The sequence below is a fragment of the Poromitra crassiceps genome, assembly GCF_964638095.1.
Source record: "Poromitra crassiceps genome assembly, chromosome: 8".
Classification (NCBI taxonomy): Eukaryota; Metazoa; Chordata; class Actinopteri; order Beryciformes; family Melamphaidae; genus Poromitra; species Poromitra crassiceps.
Window position 1 is genome coordinate 23309561 of NC_139629.1, and position 19275 is coordinate 23328835.

The 19275-nt window shown below is 43.2% G+C and overlaps 1 protein-coding gene across 1 annotated transcript in view; it reads left to right on the forward strand.

The window, feature by feature from the left end:
• Positions 1-17337, forward strand: part of ap3b1a (adaptor related protein complex 3 subunit beta 1a) — a 124195-nt gene extending 106858 nt beyond the window's left edge. The window contains exon 27 of the mRNA XM_083640945.1: positions 15961-17337. Within this exon, the coding sequence (XP_083497071.1) occupies positions 15961-16114 (154 nt within the window). The 3' untranslated portion in view covers positions 16115-17337. The remainder of the gene's footprint in view (positions 1-15960) is intronic.
• Positions 17338-19275: the final 1938 nt, after the last annotated feature.

Sequence of the window (19275 nt, forward strand, 5' to 3'; positions counted from 1 at the left end):
GTTTGACACACTACAGACTACCTCACATACATAAAACAAGATAGCCTGATGTTGCTGTTTGACACACTACAGACTACCTCACATACATAAAACAAGATAGCCTGATGTTGCTGTTTGACACACTACAGACTACCTCACATACATAAAACAAGATAGGCTGATGTTGCTGTTTGACACACTACAGACTACCTCACATACATAAAACAAGATAGGCTGATGTTGCTGTTTGACACACTACAGACTACATCACATACATAAAACAAGATAGGCTGATGTTGCTGTTTGACACACTACAGACTACCTCACATACATAAAACAAGATAGTCTGATGTTGCTGTTTGACACACTACAGACTACATCACATACATAAAACAAGATAGGCTGATGTTGCTGTTTGACACACTACAGACTACATCACATACATAAAACAAGATAGCCTGATGTTGCTGTTTGACACACTACAGACTACCTCACATACATAAAACAAGATAGGCTGATGTTGCTGTTTGACACACTACAGACTACATCACATACATAAAACAAGGTAGCCTGATGTTGCTGTTTGACACACTACAGACTACATCACATACATAAAACAAGATAGGCTGATGTTGCTGTTTGACACACTACAGACTACCTCACATACATAAAACAAGATAGCCTGATGTTGCTGTTTGACACACTACAGACTACCTCACATACATAAAACAAGATAGGCTGATGTTGCTGTTTGACACACTACAGACTACCTCACATACATAAAACAAGATAGGCTGATGTTGCTGTTTGACACACTACAGACTACATCACATACATAAAACAAGATAGGCTGATGTTGCTGTTTGACACACTACAGACTACCTCACATACATAAAACAAGATAGTCTGATGTTGCTGTTTGACACACTACAGACTACATCACATACATAAAACAAGATAGGCTGATGTTGCTGTTTGACACACTACAGACTACATCACATACATAAAACAAGGTAGCCTGATGTTGCTGTTTGACACACTACAGACTACCTCACATACATAAAACAAGATAGGCTGATGTTGCTGTTTGACACACTACAGACTACCTCACATACATAAAACAAGATAGTCTGATGTTGCTGTTTGACACACTACAGACTACCTCACATACATAAAACAAGATAGGCTGATGTTGCTGTTTGACACACTACAGACTACCTCACATACATAAAACAAGATAGTCTGATGTTGCTGTTTGACACACTACAGACTACCTCACATACATAAAACAAGATAGTCTGATGTTGCTGTTTGACACACTACAGACTACCTCACATACATAAAACAAGATAGTCTGATGTTGCTGTTTGACACACTACAGACTACCTCACATACATAAAACAAGATAGTCTGATGTTGCTGTTTGACACACTACAGACTACCTCACATACATAAAACAAGATAGGCTGATGTTGCTGTTTGACACACTACAGACTACCTCACATACATAAAACAAGGTAGCCTGATGTTGCTGTTTGACACACTACAGACTACCTCACATACATAAAACAAGATAGGCTGATGTTGCTGTTTGACACACTACAGACTACATCACATACATAAAACAAGGTAGCCTGATGTTGCTGTTTGACACACTACAGACTACCTCACATACATAAAACAAGATAGCCTGATGTTGCTGTTTGACACACTACAGACTACCTCACATACATAAAACAAGATAGCCTGATGTTGCTGTTTGACACACTACAGACTACATCACATACATAAAACAAGGTAGCCTGATGTTGCTGTTTGACACACTACAGACTACATCACATACATAAAACAAGATAGGCTGATGTTGCTGTTTGACACACTACAGACTACCTCACATACATAAAACAAGATAGGCTGATGTTGCTGTTTGACACACTACAGACTACATCACATACATAAAACAAGATAGGCTGATGTTGCTGTTTGACACACTACAGACTACCTCACATACATAAAACAAGATAGGCTGATGTTGCTGTTTGACACACTACAGACTACATCACATACATAAAACAAGATAGGCTGATGTTGCTGTTTGACACACTACAGACTACATCACATACATAAAACAAGATAGGCTGATGTTGCTGTTTGACACACTACAGACTACATCACATACATAAAACAAGATAGGCTGATGTTGCTGTTTGACACACTACAGACTACCTCACATACATAAAACAAGATAGGCTGATGTTGCTGTTTGACACACTACAGACTACCTCACATACATAAAACAAGATAGGCTGATGTTGCTGTTTGACACACTACAGACTACATCACATACATAAAACAAGATAGTCTGATGTTGCTGTTTGACACACTACAGACTACCTCACATACATAAAACAAGATAGGCTGATGTTGCTGTTTGACACACTACAGACTACCTCACATACATAAAACAAGATAGCCTGATGTTGCTGTTTGACACACTACAGACTACATCACATACATAAAACAAGATAGGCTGATGTTGCTGTTTGACACACTACAGACTACATCACATACATAAAACAAGATAGGCTGATGTTGCTGTTTGACACACTACAGACTACATCACATACATAAAACAAGATAGTCTGATGTTGCTGTTTGACACACTACAGACTACCTCACATACATAAAACAAGATAGGCTGATGTTGCTGTTACTACAGACTACCTCACATACATAAAACAAGATAGGCTGATGTTGCTGTTTGACACACTACAGACTACCTCACATACATAAAACAAGATAGTCTGATGTTGCTGTTTGACACACTACAGACTACCTCACATACATAAAACAAGATAGCCTGATGTTGCTGTTTGACACACTACAGACTACATCACATACATAAAACAAGATAGGCTGATGTTGCTGTTTGACACACTACAGACTACCTCACATACATAAAACAAGATAGGCTGATGTTGCTGTTTGACACACTATAGACTACATCACATACATAAAACAAGATAGGCTGATGTTGCTGTTTGACACACTACCGACTACCTCACATACATAAAACAAGATAGGCTGATGTTGCTGTTTGACACACTACAGACTACATCACATACATAAAACAAGATAGGCTGATGTTGCTGTTTGACACACTACAGACTACATCACATACATAAAACAAGATAGGCTGATGTTGCTGTTTGACACACTACAGACTACATCACATACATAAAACAAGGTAGCCTGATGTTGCTGTTTGACACACTACAGACTACCTCACATACATAAAACAAGATAGGCTGATGTTGCTGTTTGACACACTACAGACTACCTCACATACATAAAACAAGATAGGCTGATGTTGCTGTTTGACACACTACAGACTGCCTCACATACATAAAACAAGATAGGCTGATGTTGCTGTTTGACACACTACAGACTACCTCACATACATAAAACAAGATAGGCTGATGTTGCTGTTTGACACACTACAGACTACCTCACATACATAAAACAAGATAGGCTGATGTTGCTGTTTGACACACTACAGACTACATCACATACATAAAACAAGGTAGCCTGATGTTGCTGTTTGACACACTACAGACTACCTCACATACATAAAACAAGATAGGCTGATGTTGCTGTTTGACACACTACAGACTACCTCACATACATAAAACAAGGTAGCCTGATGTTGCTGTTTGACACACTACAGACTACATCACATACATAAAACAAGATAGGCTGATGTTGCTGTTTGACACACTACAGACTACATCACATACATAAAACAAGATAGGCTGATGTTGCTGTTTGACACACTACAGACTACCTCACATACATAAAACAAGATAGGCTGATGTTGCTGTTTGACACACTACAGACTACATCACATACATAAAACAAGATAGGCTGATGTTGCTGTTTGACACACTACAGACTACCTCACATACATAAAACAAGATAGGCTGATGTTGCTGTTTGACACACTACAGACTACATCACATACATAAAACAAGATAGGCTGATGTTGCTGTTTGACACACTACAGACTACCTCACATACATAAAACAAGATAGGCTGATGTTGCTGTTTGACACACTACAGACTACCTCACATACATAAAACAAGATAGGCTGATGTTGCTGTTTGACACACTACAGACTACCTCACATACATAAAACAAGATAGGCTGATGTTGCTGTTTGACACACTACAGACTACATCACATACATAAAACAAGATAGGCTGATGTTGCTGTTTGACACACTACAGACTACCTCACATACATAAAACAAGATAGGCTGATGTTGCTGTTTGACACACTACAGACTACATCACATACATAAAACAAGATAGGCTGATGTTGCTGTTTGACACACTACAGACTACCTCACATACATAAAACAAGATAGGCTGATGTTGCTGTTTGACACACTACAGACTACATCACATACATAAAACAAGATAGGCTGATGTTGCTGTTTGACACACTACAGACTACATCACATACATAAAACAAGATAGGCTGATGTTGCTGTTTGACACACTACAGACTACCTCACATACATAAAACAAGATAGGCTGATGTTGCTGTTTGACACACTACAGACTACATCACATACATAAAACAAGATAGGCTGATGTTGCTGTTTGACACACTACAGACTACATCACATACATAAAACAAGATAGGCTGATGTTGCTGTTTGACACACTACAGACTACCTCACATACATAAAACAAGATAGGCTGATGTTGCTGTTTGACACACTACAGACTACATCACATACATAAAACAAGATAGGCTGATGTTGCTGTTTGACACACTACAGACTACCTCACATACATAAAACAAGATAGGCTGATGTTGCTGTTTGACACACTACAGACTACATCACATACATAAAACAAGATAGGCTGATGTTGCTGTTTGACACACTACAGACTACCTCACATACATAAAACAAGATAGGCTGATGTTGCTGTTTGACACACTACAGACTACATCACATACATAAAACAAGATAGGCTGATGTTGCTGTTTGACACACTACAGACTACCTCACATACATAAAACAAGATAGGCTGATGTTGCTGTTTGACACACTACAGACTACATCACATACATAAAACAAGATAGGCTGATGTTGCTGTTTGACACACTACAGACTACATCACATACATAAAACAAGATAGGCTGATGTTGCTGTTTGACACACTACAGACTACCTCACATACATAAAACAAGATAGGCTGATGTTGCTGTTTGACACACTACAGACTACATCACATACATAAAACAAGATAGGCTGATGTTGCTGTTTGACACACTACAGACTACATCACATACATAAAACAAGATAGGCTGATGTTGCTGTTTGACACACTACAGACTACCTCACATACATAAAACAAGATAGGCTGATGTTGCTGTTTGACACACTACAGACTACATCACATACATAAAACAAGGTAGCCTGATGTTGCTGTTTGAGACACTACAGACTACATCACATACATAAAACAAGATAGGCTGATGTTGCTGTTTGACACACTACAGACTACCTCACATACATAAAACAAGATAGGCTGATGTTGCTGTTTGACACACTACAGACTACATCACATACATAAAACAAGATAGGCTGATGTTGCTGTTTGACACACTACAGACTACATCACATACATAAAACAAGATAGGCTGATGTTGCTGTTTGACACACTACAGACTACCTCACATACATAAAACAAGGTAGCCTGATGTTGCTGTTTGACACACTACAGACTACATCACATACATAAAACAAGGTAGCCTGATGTTGCTGTTTGACACACTACAGACTACCTCACATACATAAAACAAGATAGGCTGATGTTGCTGTTTGACACACTACAGACTACCTCACATACATAAAACAAGATAGGCTGATGTTGCTGTTTGACACACTACAGACTACATCACATACATAAAACAAGATAGGCTGATGTTGCTGTTTGACACACTACAGACTACATCACATACATAAAACAAGATAGTCTGATGTTGCTGTTTGACACACTACAGACTACATCACATACATAAAACAAGATAGGCTGATGTTGCTGTTTGACACACTACAGACTACATCACATACATAAAACAAGATAGGCTGATGTTGCTGTTTGACACACTACAGACTACATCACATACATAAAACAAGATAGGCTGATGTTGCTGTTTGACACACTACAGACTACATCACATACATAAAACAAGGTAGCCTGATGTTGCTGTTTGACACACTACAGACTACATCACATACATAAAACAAGGTAGCCTGATGTTGCTGTTTGACACACTACAGACTACCTCACATACATAAAACAAGATAGGCTGATGTTGCTGTTTGACACACTACAGACTACCTCACATACATAAAACAAGATAGGCTGATGTTGCTGTTTGACACACTACAGACTACATCACATACATAAAACAAGGTAGCCTGATGTTGCTGTTTGACACACTACAGACTACATCACATACATAAAACAAGATAGGCTGATGTTGCTGTTTGACACACTACAGACTACCTCACATACATAAAACAAGATAGCCTGATGTTGCTGTTTGACACGCTACAGACTACCTCACATACATAAAACAAGATAGCCTGATGTTGCTGTTTGACACACTACAGACTACATCACATACATAAAACAAGGTAGCCTGATGTTGCTGTTTGACACACTACAGACTACCTCACATACATAAAACAAGATAGTCTGATGTTGCTGTTTGACACACTACAGACTGCCTCACATACATAAAACAAGGTAGCCTGATGTTGCTGTTTGACACACTACAGACTACCTCACATACATAAAACAAGATAGCCTGATGTTGCTGTTTGACACACTACAGACTACATCACATACATAAAACAAGGTAGCCTGATGTTGCTGTTTGACACACTACAGACTACCTCACATACATAAAACAAGATAGTCTGATGTTGCTGTTTGACACACTACAGACTACATCACATACATAAAACAAGATAGGCTGATGTTGCTGTTTGACACACTACAGACTACCTCACATACATAAAACAAGGTAGCCTGATGTTGCTGTTTGACACACTACAGACTACCTCACATACATAAAACAAGGTAGCCTGATGTTGCTGTTTGACACACTACAGACTACCTCACATACATAAAACAAGATAGGCTGATGTTGCTGTTTGACACACTACAGACTACCTCACATACATAAAACAAGGTAGCCTGATGTTGCTGTTTGACACACTACAGACTACCTCACATACATAAAACAAGATAGTCTGATGTTGCTGTTTGACACACTACAGACTACCTCACATACATAAAACAAGATAGGCTGATGTTGCTGTTTGACACACTACAGACTACATCACATACATAAAACAAGGTCTGTCTGGAGGCATTTATTCTGACTTTGGGAAAGTGGGAAGAACTGTAAAATTACATACAATTACTGTATCTCTTTAAACCAAATCGCACACATTTAGGCTATTCTATGTGATCTCCTTTTGGTAACTAATGCAATAACTAATATTTTTTACACTTTCATTCACCGGGCCTCCCCTGAAACTGCTTGTAGCCCCGGCGCTGGGGAGGCCCGCCTCCCACTTTGAAAAACCTCTGGACTAGTCGATAAGTAAGAAAACACTCAGAAAACAGTCAAAATTGATTCACACTTCACAGTTTAATCTATAAGGTTAAAACGTCCGGAAAAAAAATATTGCCAGTATTTAAGAGCCGAAGCGAACAAAATCATTCATTTAAATGCTGCTGAAATGTGCACACTTTGCACAGTTTATTATGAACATTGCTGCACATTACAAAACAGGACAACAACTCACTAAATGGTTAGCTTGCAAATGAACGTCCACATGCTTGAGCTGAATGTGCTTCCGATCGTTTCCCCGGTCGAGCGCTTATATGCCAGTTTGGTCCGACACAGCTTATACACAACAACCTTATCGTCTTCCTGTTCAAACTGCAGCCAAACAGTGCTGGTTTTCTTTAGAGAAGTCATCTGTCCGTCTCCACGCCTCTAGTACAGTTAAAGCAAATTTATACTGACTGCGGAGTGTCCGGCGTCCGCGGTGTTCACGGCAAGACCGTTCTCTCCGCAGAGGCACATCCTTTTATGGTAAATACGGTAGGAGTGCAGCGTCTGCAGAGAGCAGAGAATCCCCCTCCAGGCTCCCGTTGTGTTTTTAGCGAGAATGCAAACGTCACATCAGTTCTTCCGTGTGTGATCCTGATTTATATCGGCGAATAATCAATCCTAGTGCAATTGTAGGCTATTTTCAGTTTGTTTTTAGCAAGTAAGTTTGTTGTCTTCTTGTTTTTGTGCTTTGCATTAAATTTTTTCGATCTCAAATCGTTTTTATTGACGTAGTAAATTGTAGGCTATTCACTCTAAAATGGGCTCCCTCATAACTGAGAAAAGGATCATGTTGCTCCCTCACTCATGTGGCGATGGCGATGCTCAAACCCGTTCATTTTGCACTGATTTCGCCGGTCACTTGGTCAGTTTGTGGAGGCTTCTTCCCTATACAAACCATAGCAAACATTAGTCAATCATAGCCTTGGAATTGACTGCACGAGCTCGCGGCGTGCTCTGCGGAGTGAGTGCGGAGTTACATTTTTTGAGAGGAGCGCGGAGCTCCGTGCAGTCCCTCCGCAGAGCTTGTGCGGAGCGCCGTGCTCGCCGCACAGAGCCTCCGCTCCGCGAAAACCGGACACTCCGCAGTTAGTATAAATTAAGCTTTATACTTGTTCTGCGCTCGTTTACATCTGGGTTACAGCTGCCTGTCGCGGCTGCAGCTCTGACTCCGGCTAGTGGCGGGTGGCTGCTTAACATCTTGGACGCAAGAGTGGTCTGCCGCCCACATCCCTAGTCATGGGCAAATCTGAAGGCCTTGTCTTTGAGAAGTGGACAAGGGGATGCAAAGAAGTAGGGATCATCAATATGAAGTTTCAAATGACGGTACGGTATCTACATAAATATTACGGTATTTCACAGTATTTATTCCCACCACGGTGATAAATACATGTTTTAAATGAAACGTACTATGGCCCATCGAAAAAACAAACAAACAAGTATTTTGCTTTGGCGAAAAATATTGCTTTATCGAACTGAAACTAATATGAGAATGTTTTCACAAGGGTCCTCCATTAGGAAGTCATTTGTAGTGGCGTATTGTGCAACATATTGTGTGCACGGTATTACAGGGAAAGCTTACAGTACGATAATCGTGCTTGCTCGAGATCGCGATATAACTTAAAACGGTATATCGTTACATCCTTACAAAGGAGTCGGGAAAGGTTTGTTTTCTTTGCCCAGATAAAGTCCTGGTTTCTCACTAGAACTATTCTAAATCTGTCCTTTCAGGTCTTCAATTGGCCAGCAATAACTATACAGGTTATATATATTTTTATTTGTCATTATTGTGGTGTCACGGCGCTTAGATTTTGCGGTTTTCTAACTCTGGCTGCGGTTAGATCTGTTAGTTAATCTCCCCTCGTCCCAACTCTGGATCCCGACCCAATCTTGGGGAAAATAAACCCACCAGTGTAGTCTCTGTGTATTGACAGCGCTGCACGTGCTCTGAACACAGTCACGCACGACGCAGCCAGAGTGATCGATCTGATCGGATACACCCACTGAGAGCTTATTGTGGAGGTCATTCTGCATTAAATGTGATGTGTGAGGTGACCTCCATCCCGGACCCCTGTTCTCTCCCTCTGATCTCCCCAGGGAAAGGGCTTCCTAGTCTAGGTAAGAGGACACAAACGGTCCCTATTTGGAGGAGAGAGAGTTTGGATTTGATGCAGAAATAATGGACTGGAATGGCTTCCGGTAAATAGTATACCGTTTTCAACATATGTTGTATGTGTTTTGCACTAAGTAGAGGCTTTTTGCATGACACTGAGGAATATTGCAGATTTTAATGCTACATTATCCGAGTTGCCGTCTTGCCGTGTTAACACAGGTATAACAAAGCAACAGCCTGCCCTTCTCCCCTGCCGCTCTGGCCTCCTGCAGTCCCCTTGTTGACCAGCAGGGTGCAGCACTGCTTTTCCCAAACCCTGTTCTGGGAAGAGTGGAGGGGGGGATGCCACTGAAACACAGAAATTGATTGCTGGAAAGGAGGATGGCAATAAATCAAGCAGGAAAGCAAATGTAGAAAAGGCTGTTCTTGTTTATGTCTAAACAGGCGGAATAGAATAAATGTGCTCTATTTTGCAGTCGGTTTGAAAGCAAATTTGATCGAATTTTGCATGCATTGCCAATCCTTCTGGTTAGAGCCTAATTTGAAAAAAAAAAAAACACTGAACCCCTTGATTTATACGCAATGCTTTCTCTTTGCTCTATACTTTGATATAATTTGATTATGTTTCTCTAAAGACTGGGAATTTTCCCCTTTTGTAGTGGAGTTGAATTCCTGTTCCTATTTAAGATTGAATTGGCTCTCCTTCATTAAATGTTTAACCCGACTTATTAAAGCTATGGCCTCTCTGTTTTAGATTACTTTAGTCTGTTTTAGATTGCTTTAGTCTGTTTTAGATTGCTTTAGTCTGTTTTAGATTGCTTTAGTCTGTTTTAGATTGCTTTAGTCGGCACTGACTGTAGCCTATGATCCGCATGGATTTGAGGCAAAGTACTGGTAGCTGTGGTAACTGTAGAAATGCGGGTTATTAATGAGAACGATGAAGATGACAACATGTAGTCGTGTTTATATCGGTGTCATGTTTAACTCAGTCATAGGTTATACATTTGCCTTGTGTCCTTGTTGAGTTGGAAAGTCCTGTTGTCCATGTTGTCCTTCTCGTCTCTCCTCTCCTCATAGTTTGCATTTGTCCTCTCCCTACCTTCCACGTCGGTCTGCCCCGCTGCCCTCCCGGTGTGTCGGCGTGGTGTGTCCGTATGGCCGTGCTCTGGAGATGTGCTGGAGGGTCCCCGGTTCTAATCGGGGCTAATAGCTCTGGCCATCTGCCTGGTCTGAGGCTGCTCAGTGGCGTTGGGCTCTGGTCTGGCCTCACTGACCACCCAGCTGAAGGACACTTCTCCACTTGTCCACCTGTGCCAGGAATCAGGCTGGAACAATAGCGTCCAAACTGCAGCTGCCACACGTTAGAATAGACCCGGGGTGGTTTTGGTGAACACAAGCTGCCTTTTTAGCTTTTTAGTCTTGCAGCCAAACTAGAGATGCACGGATTGGATATTGGATTTTTTTTGCCGATATCCAATATGCTGATATATTTCAACTCTATATATGTGTTTTTTTCTACCAAATTTCAGAGAACATCAAGTCTCTCCTGTAGTGGAATGAACACATTATTTTGCCTCCTCTCATCGTGACGGCCCACACTGGCAGATGCAGACATAGCTTGCTTTCCAAAAATGTACACATTCACTGGGCAAAATAAGAAAACAACTTGGGTTATGTAAAACATGCCATATTTGGGCATAATTAAAGCGTCATTTTATCGGCCTGTCATATCGAAAGAATATTCGTTTCGGGGCCGATGCCGACGTTTCATTTTAAAGCCTTTATCGGCCGATACCGATGACGTAGCGATATCGCGGTGCATCTCTACAGCGGCGGCGTACGTTGACACTTTCTCCGCTGCTCGACTGTTGACTCCAGATGCAGACGCGGGGGGGCGTGTGCTGCTGCTGCTGCTGCGGGTTAAGCCCTGCAGGGGGGTGTGTGCTGCTGCTGCTGCGGGTTAAGCCCTGCAGGGGGGCGTGTGCTGCTGCTGCGGGTTAAGCCTTGCAGGGGGGCGTGTGCTGCTGCTGCGGGTTAAGCCTTGCAGGGGGGCGTGTGCTGCTGCTGCTGCGGGTTAAGCCCTGCAGGGGGGCGTGTGCTGCTGCGGGTTAAGCCCTGCAGGGGGGCGTGTGCTGCTGCTGCTGCGGGTTAAGCCCTGCAGGGGGGCGTGTGCTGCTGCTGCTGCGGGTTAAGCCCTGCAGGGGGGCTGCTGCTGCTGCGGGTTAAGCCCTGCAGGGGGGCGTGTGCTGCTGCTGCTGCGGGTTAAGCCCTGCAGGGGGGCTGCTGCTGCTGCGGGTTAAGCCCTGCTGCATTCTGGGTTGCTGAGCCGGAGCGGTCGGTGGCCTGTGTCGTCCCTCTGTAAAGGTGACGCGCCGCGCGTTGTGTTTGCCGTGGTGCGGTGCAGAGGGGAGGCAGATGGCACACACACGCACACGCACACACGCACACACACACACGCACACACACACGCACACACACACAGGCTCTCTGCACTGAGGAGAATCACAGATAATTGGAGAGCGATGCTTAGCCGCGGCCCGGTCCGATCGATGCCAATCCGCCCCGCTCTAAGTCCCGGGGTTACGCTTTGCTTTTCTTTCCATACGCCGCAATTCATCCAGTGTTTTAGCCCCGCCCCCCCGCCCGCGTACGTGACGAGTGCAGGGGAATACCAATGACCCGTTGAAGGCCCGGGCTAGTCCTTAAACTTTCCCTCCTAGTCCCTCTCTCTTACGAGTGCACCCGTTTTGTGTTCGGACTACAGATCTGGATCTGATGTCGATCTGGTCTCGCGCACAAACTTGAGGATGAAGAATATCCAAAGGAACAGGATCAAAGCGTGCTCTCGTGTCTTAATCGCACGCGTGTTAACGCGCGTGAACAAAGGCCGGCGGCGGCGCGGGTCTCCCGAGACGGAGTGAAAGCAGCCCCAGGGTGGAGTGTTAACTGGCTGAGCAAATGATAGATTTAGATCCTAAATCCATTAGCAAAGCCACAGGGACCGCATAGACACCTCGGGCTGTGTGTAGCCTCCATGTGTTTATACATGTGCTTAGGGCGGGGATATATCGTGGACAAATATCTCGATATCTTTCAAGGAAAACCTCGAGATATCGATACGGCAACGATATTGTAGGGATGACTATTGGTGCTTTCACAACATATTTACACAATGAGATTTTGGATCAATAATCATCAGTAATAATTTGGATATAATGACTACGTGGGTAAAGACAAATAATAGAACAGCTAGAACAGTCTGTCAAGTTCAGAAAATGACATCACTTTACTGTAATGCAGCCTTTAAAAGCAGGAAACACAACACGTATGCCGTATCACGATACTGTATTACAATATCCAAAATCTAAGACGAGATCTAGTCTCATATCACCATATAGATATAATATCAATATATTGCCCAGCCCTACAGTACATGTGCTTGTGTTGGGACAGTATATATATTGAATACCGTCTGCATGAAGAAGCCATTGTTTTCTGCACAAACGGGTTTAATATCTTCATGTTTTTTTTATGTTTGAATGGAATGTTGGACTAATTGACAAATCCTGAATTTTGTACCATTAGTCATTTGGATTAATTACGCCAGCGCTGAATTATATAAAAAAAAAAAGTGTGAGCGGAGTGAAGGGGGACGCGTGTTTGAGAGGACTTGGAGGAAACCGAGATGACTCCTCTTCTTCAATGGCTGCCGTTTCCTGCTGAAGTGGCTCATATTTTAATTAAGCCAGAGGAGGACTCTCTCTCCTCTCTCTAACGGCTTCCTGATAAACTCCCTCTGCTGTGTTGATGGTAATTTAGCAGCTCCCCAGAGGCACGCCCAGACGGACTGGGTTTTTGCGAGCGCGTGCGCTTCAGTGTGTGTGCCCCCTCCACCACCCCCCGCTCCTTAATGTGTGTGTGCTAATTGGTGGGGGGACGTGCCTCGTCACTCCCGTCGCGCAGCAGCGTAGCGGGGCTCTGTGACAGGCCAACCTGCGGGGGCTCTTCACGGGCTTTAGTCAGGCCTAAGTGAGGGTCTTTGTGGGCTGTTTGTCAGGCCTAAGCGGGGTGCCATGGGGGGTCTTTGTTCCGGCGATGTCGTGCTAAATGGAGGCAGATGGCCGGGAGTTTAGCCATGTGAGGCTCCGAGATGCAGAAGGGGGGGAGCGGGCGAGAGGAGGGGGAGGGGGGGGGGGGGGTCCCCTGCTCAGCTCTGTGGCCCTAAAAAGAGGGTCGGCCTGGGTCACAGCCCCTGTCTGCCTCTTGTTAGCGCTCTCAATGGGGACCATGTGCGCCCGCATTTGCCCCCGCAGTCTGCAGGGACGGTATCCAAGGAAACGATGAACCCAGAATTCTCCCAGTGCCCCAGGAGGAGCGGGTGGGACAGGGTGTCCTCCCCCCGTGGGGGTCCCTAGGCGCCCACCCCTCATACACACACAGTCCATAAAAACAGGCGGGATTCTGTTTGATTGGCATAAAGGGCGTGTCTCCACCATAATGGCTTTTTAGTCAGCTGGGATAATAGACTGTCTGCCTATAGCTCTGCTCTCCCCGTCACACCGCTCTCCTCTTCTGTCTCACACTCGCACTAATATTGGGTAATTACAAGGTTTGTGGTGTTAAGAGGATTTTCTAATTTGAGGATTTACGGGTCAGGTGGGGGAGCGGGGTGTGTGTTGTTGAGAGGGGGGATGTGAGTTACGGGTCAGGTGGGGGAGCGGGGTGTGTGTTGTTGAGAGGGGGGATGTGAGTTACGGGTCAGGTGGGGGAGCGGGGTGTGTGTTGTTGAGAGGGGGGATGTGAGTTACGGGTCAGGTGGGGGAGCGGGGTGTGTGTTGTTGAGAGGGGGGATGTGAGTTACGGGTCAGGTGGGGGAGCGGGGTGTGTGTTGTTGAGAGGGGGGATGTGAGTTACGGGTCAGGTGGGGGAGCGGGGTGTGTGTTGTTGAGAGGGGGGATGTGAGTTAAGTGTGCAGGTTTATGGCTTAGCAGCACCCACATTGACTGTTCATCTCTCTTTTAATGTACCCTGCAACTTTATTAGCTGTTCACCCCCAAGTATCTTCTTGTGAATTATGCCTCATTCAATTAGAAAAGCGGACTGGAAAGAGGACATTTCTTTGAAATGGCAAAAATCATTTACTTGAGACGGAAACTGTATTTTGTTTATGAAGAAATGATGCAAAGATTTGTAATGGATACACAAATAAATGAATAAATAGCAGGTTTGGCTCATGATCGGCCAGATGAATGGAATCTCATTGCACAACAGTTCAAAGATGCCTTTGCATGTTCTGTAATGTTGTCAGTAAAATTACCTCTAAGAAATATAAATGTTTTTTCTCCCATGTATGAAGCTGTTCTAGTTGTATGTGTAATGTTAGAATATTGCTAAGTGCATTTATTAGTTTTATTCTGCTGTACTGTTTACTCCAACCCAGCTGATGTAAACTGGTCAAAAGTCCCCCTGGCAGTTGTATGGAAACATAGCCTACCCATAGCATACCCAGCTCAAAATTATATAAAAAATATATATAAATAGTAGCAGAGCCAGGATAGAATCATGACCAGTTTCCACTGGCTACTCTATCTACCTTTTAGCTGATATGATTGTCTTTACACAGAATCCTTAGCTAGTAAAGATTCGGCTTTATGCTGGTATAATTTCTCTGTTAAAGACTGCAGCAGTTACAGTTGAGACTAGAGCTGCAACGATTTGTCGATTAGTTATCAAATATTAAATTGGCAACTGTTTTGATAATTGATTAATCTGTTTTGAGTAATTCTTCTAAGAAAAAATACAGGTAAAATCTCCCTGATTCCAGCTTCTTACATGTGAATATTTTCTGGTTTCTTTACTCCTCAATGACAGTAAACTGAATATCTTTGAGTCGTGGACCAAACAAAACATTTGAGGATGTCATCTTGGGCTTTGGGAAACAGCGATCAACATCTTTCACCAATTTTCTTGGTTTCTATGGAGGGAACAACTAATCGATTAATCCAGAAAATAATCAACCGATGAATCGACAATGAAAATAATCGTTAGTTACAGCCCTAGTTAGGATGCGGTCATTAAACGATAGCCGCTTGATGAAAGATGTCTGTGGTGTTGGTTGAGTCCATGCAGCTCACCCTGTGCTGTTGTCTCGCTGCAGGTTTGCAGGCAGGACGGTGAGCAGTGGAGCTCTGGTCTTGGTGTCGTTGGAGTTGAGGGAGTCGTCCAGCGCTCTGCTTACCATCAACACAGACAAGAGCGTCATGGCCTCCATGCTGCTCCGAGACCTCAAACAAGCCCTGGCCCAGGCATAGAGACCTCCCCCCCCCCCCCCCCTCTCTCCCACTGCAAGTCCTCCAACACACAGCACTGCACTACAAGAGACCATAAAGGGGGACACCACTCGGTTAAAGAATTCATATTTATTCCTGTGGTCTAGGTCTAGGACAATCCAAGTCAAGTTTATTTGTATATCACATTTCATACACAGAGGCAATTCAAAGTGCTTCACATAAAATGGTTGACAGGGAAATACAAGAAAAGAAGAGAGTAAAATGGACATTTAAAAGCATCACAACAGTCATCAATCCAGTCAATATTTGTGAACACATAGCGCCTCTATCTAATAGCCAGAAACCAGGTAACCAGGTCTTGAACTTGTGTCATCATCACAGAAGAAGCCCGGGGGTGTGAAGTGGAAAAAATGGGAGAGCATCCAGAGGGATTTTCGGAGGACAAAAGTGCATTTTTCTGCTTCAGAATTGACGACATTTATTCATTCCTTGAAGCAGCTTCAATGCTTCATACTTTATACCTTAATTGTAACGTCACTTTGAATCTTATGTTTAGGGTCTGTGGCTTCAGGAAGGATAGCATTGTCCTGCACTATAGGAATAACTTCAAATTCTTGAATGGAGTGGTGATCCCCTTTAGACACACACAGACACGATGCATCATAGAAATGAATGTCTTGAATTTCAAAATGTGAAACTGCCCTCAACGTGTTGCTCGGTAAACTGTTCAAAAACCAATGCTTCAGTTTACACCATGTTATTATGTCCTAATAGTAGTGCATGCGTTTTGGGAGGAGGAGGATGTCACTGCCCCACTGAACCACCTAAAGCTACAGGTCACTTCCCAATGTTTGTACAAACTGAGATACTCTGCTAAGAAATGTTTCACTGTATTTCATTTGTGCCCACGCCAAGCTGTCCTTCAGTGCCAAGAGAAACCATCCTTAGAGATTTCTCCCAGCTATTTCGACCTGTCTAGATATGGTCATTAGGTCGGGAACCTCTGGGAGCTTCGTAATGCCAAACATCATTGCCACCCTCCCCTAGTGTCGTTTCACATGATTGCTTTATTTGGTGTTTTGTCTCCCATTTCATTCCAACCCATACTGTCCCAAAGTCACATTTGTAAAGTGCCTTTCTAAGTGAATAAAATGTTTGTTTTTTAGAATGCCAAACATCTAGACTTCAGTCAGAGATCTTTTATCTGTATCGCTTTTGCTGAAAAATAAAATTTGAATTTATTAAATAAACTAAAGTTTAATCGATTTTGTTTTTTTCTTTCATTGTAACTTGCTACTTACACAGGTCTGCATTTTGACTTGGGGGGGAATTGGTAGTGATGATGTCACTCAAACATCTATGCTGTGACTTCATCGTTCAACTGAACATGACTGCATCACAGAATCACTGGCTGAGTCTGCTGATTGGTGGACTGAGGCAGATGCCATGTACTCATGACATTTGATTTGGTTGAATCTGTCCCTCCAGCTGCTGTCATATTTTTTGAGAAGAGTGGGCAGATAAACGGTTAAGAGCCTATTAAAAGCACAATCTAGCAAAGTAATATCTTTTAGCTGAGCACAGGATTTAATGTATGGAACCTGAGAAGCCAAGTTAAGATGCTGGTAGAGTTTATTTTCTTTATTTATGTATTTGATCATGTATTTTTCCGATTTTTCTCCACAATTGTACTATTTGCAGGGTTCGAGTTATGGGGGGACCTATGGGGTCTTGGACCCCATAGATAGTCTGGGACCCCATAGTCCAGAACACTTGTGGGACCCCCACAAATATAACGTTTTTATTTTTATTTTTTCCAAATAACAAATTTTTCGATGTAAGAATTAGTATTATTTATGTTAACTAGATAAATAGGCTAAATAAGAAACATGTTTTCAGTTTTCCCAAAACAACCATGTGAATTGTTGTGTGAAATAGGCTGCATTTCACCTCCAAGCCACCATGCGCCGCCCATGAGCGCGTGTTCTACTACTACAACCGAGTTGCGGGGAGAAGAAGCCACAAGATGCAACCATCACGTGATGTAAACAGCCGCCTGAGACAACAAGATATTAATCTTTATTATAAAATGGCTCTCAAATCAAGCAATCTGATTGGTTCACAGCCATTGTATAAATCCAATAACCCACTCCAATAACCCATGGCCATGGGTTATTGGTTGCCATGGCAACTCTCTTACTAAAAGCCTTTGGTTACCTCAAAAAAAACAAATGGCGGAGACAGCTGTCAGATCCTTGTGAATCGATCTTCGCTTATAACTTTACTAATACTATGCAGAAAATTATGTTTTGTACAAGAATAAATGCGGGCTAATGTCTTCTTTGCAAAAAAAAAGGCTGTTAACCCCGCATTTAACCCCGTAATGTTAGTTGGTGTCGGGCTTTGCAGAAAGCACTCAGCTTCTCAGCAAGCGCTGAGAATGCAGCGCTGCGCTCGAGCTGCCTGTCGGCTTTCCAGAAAGCTCTCAGCTTCTCAGCAAGCGCCAGGATTGGCCAATGTCAACTTCAGTCTCCAGAACGATCCAATCAAATCACCCGCACGTTCTTGCGGTCCCGCCTTACAGTAGTGTTTCAACTGACTCTATCAGAATACCATGCCAGTCGGACTTATAGTATTATTATTATTATATTATTATACTTGGAAACCGTTTTATAAAAGCAATATAGCACTCGAGCTGCGTGGTGTTGTGGCATATATCCCGCTGATAAGCTGTTATCCCACGAGGCCGCAGGCGTGGTGTGTAGATATAAGCGTGTGTGTTAGCGTTGAGTCGTGGCGTGGTGTGTAGATGTAAGCGTGTGTGTTAGCGTTGAGTCGTGGCGTGGTGTGTAGATGTAAACAGTGTGTGTTAGCGTTGAGTCGTGGCGTGGTGTGTAGATGTAAGCGTGTGTGTTAGCGTTGAGTCGTGGCGTGGTGTGTAGATGTAAACAGTGTGTGTTAGCGTTGAGTCGTGGCGTGGTGTGTAGATGTAAGCGTGTGTGTTAGCGTTGAGTCGTGGCGTGGTGTGTAGATGTAAGCGTGTGTGTTAGCGTTGAGTCGTGGCGTGGTGTGTAGATGTAAGCGTGTGTGTTAGCGTTGAGTCGTGGCGTGGTGTGTAGATGTAAGCGTGTGTGTTAGCGTTGAGTCGTGGCGTGGTGTGTAGATGTAAGCGTGTGTGTTAG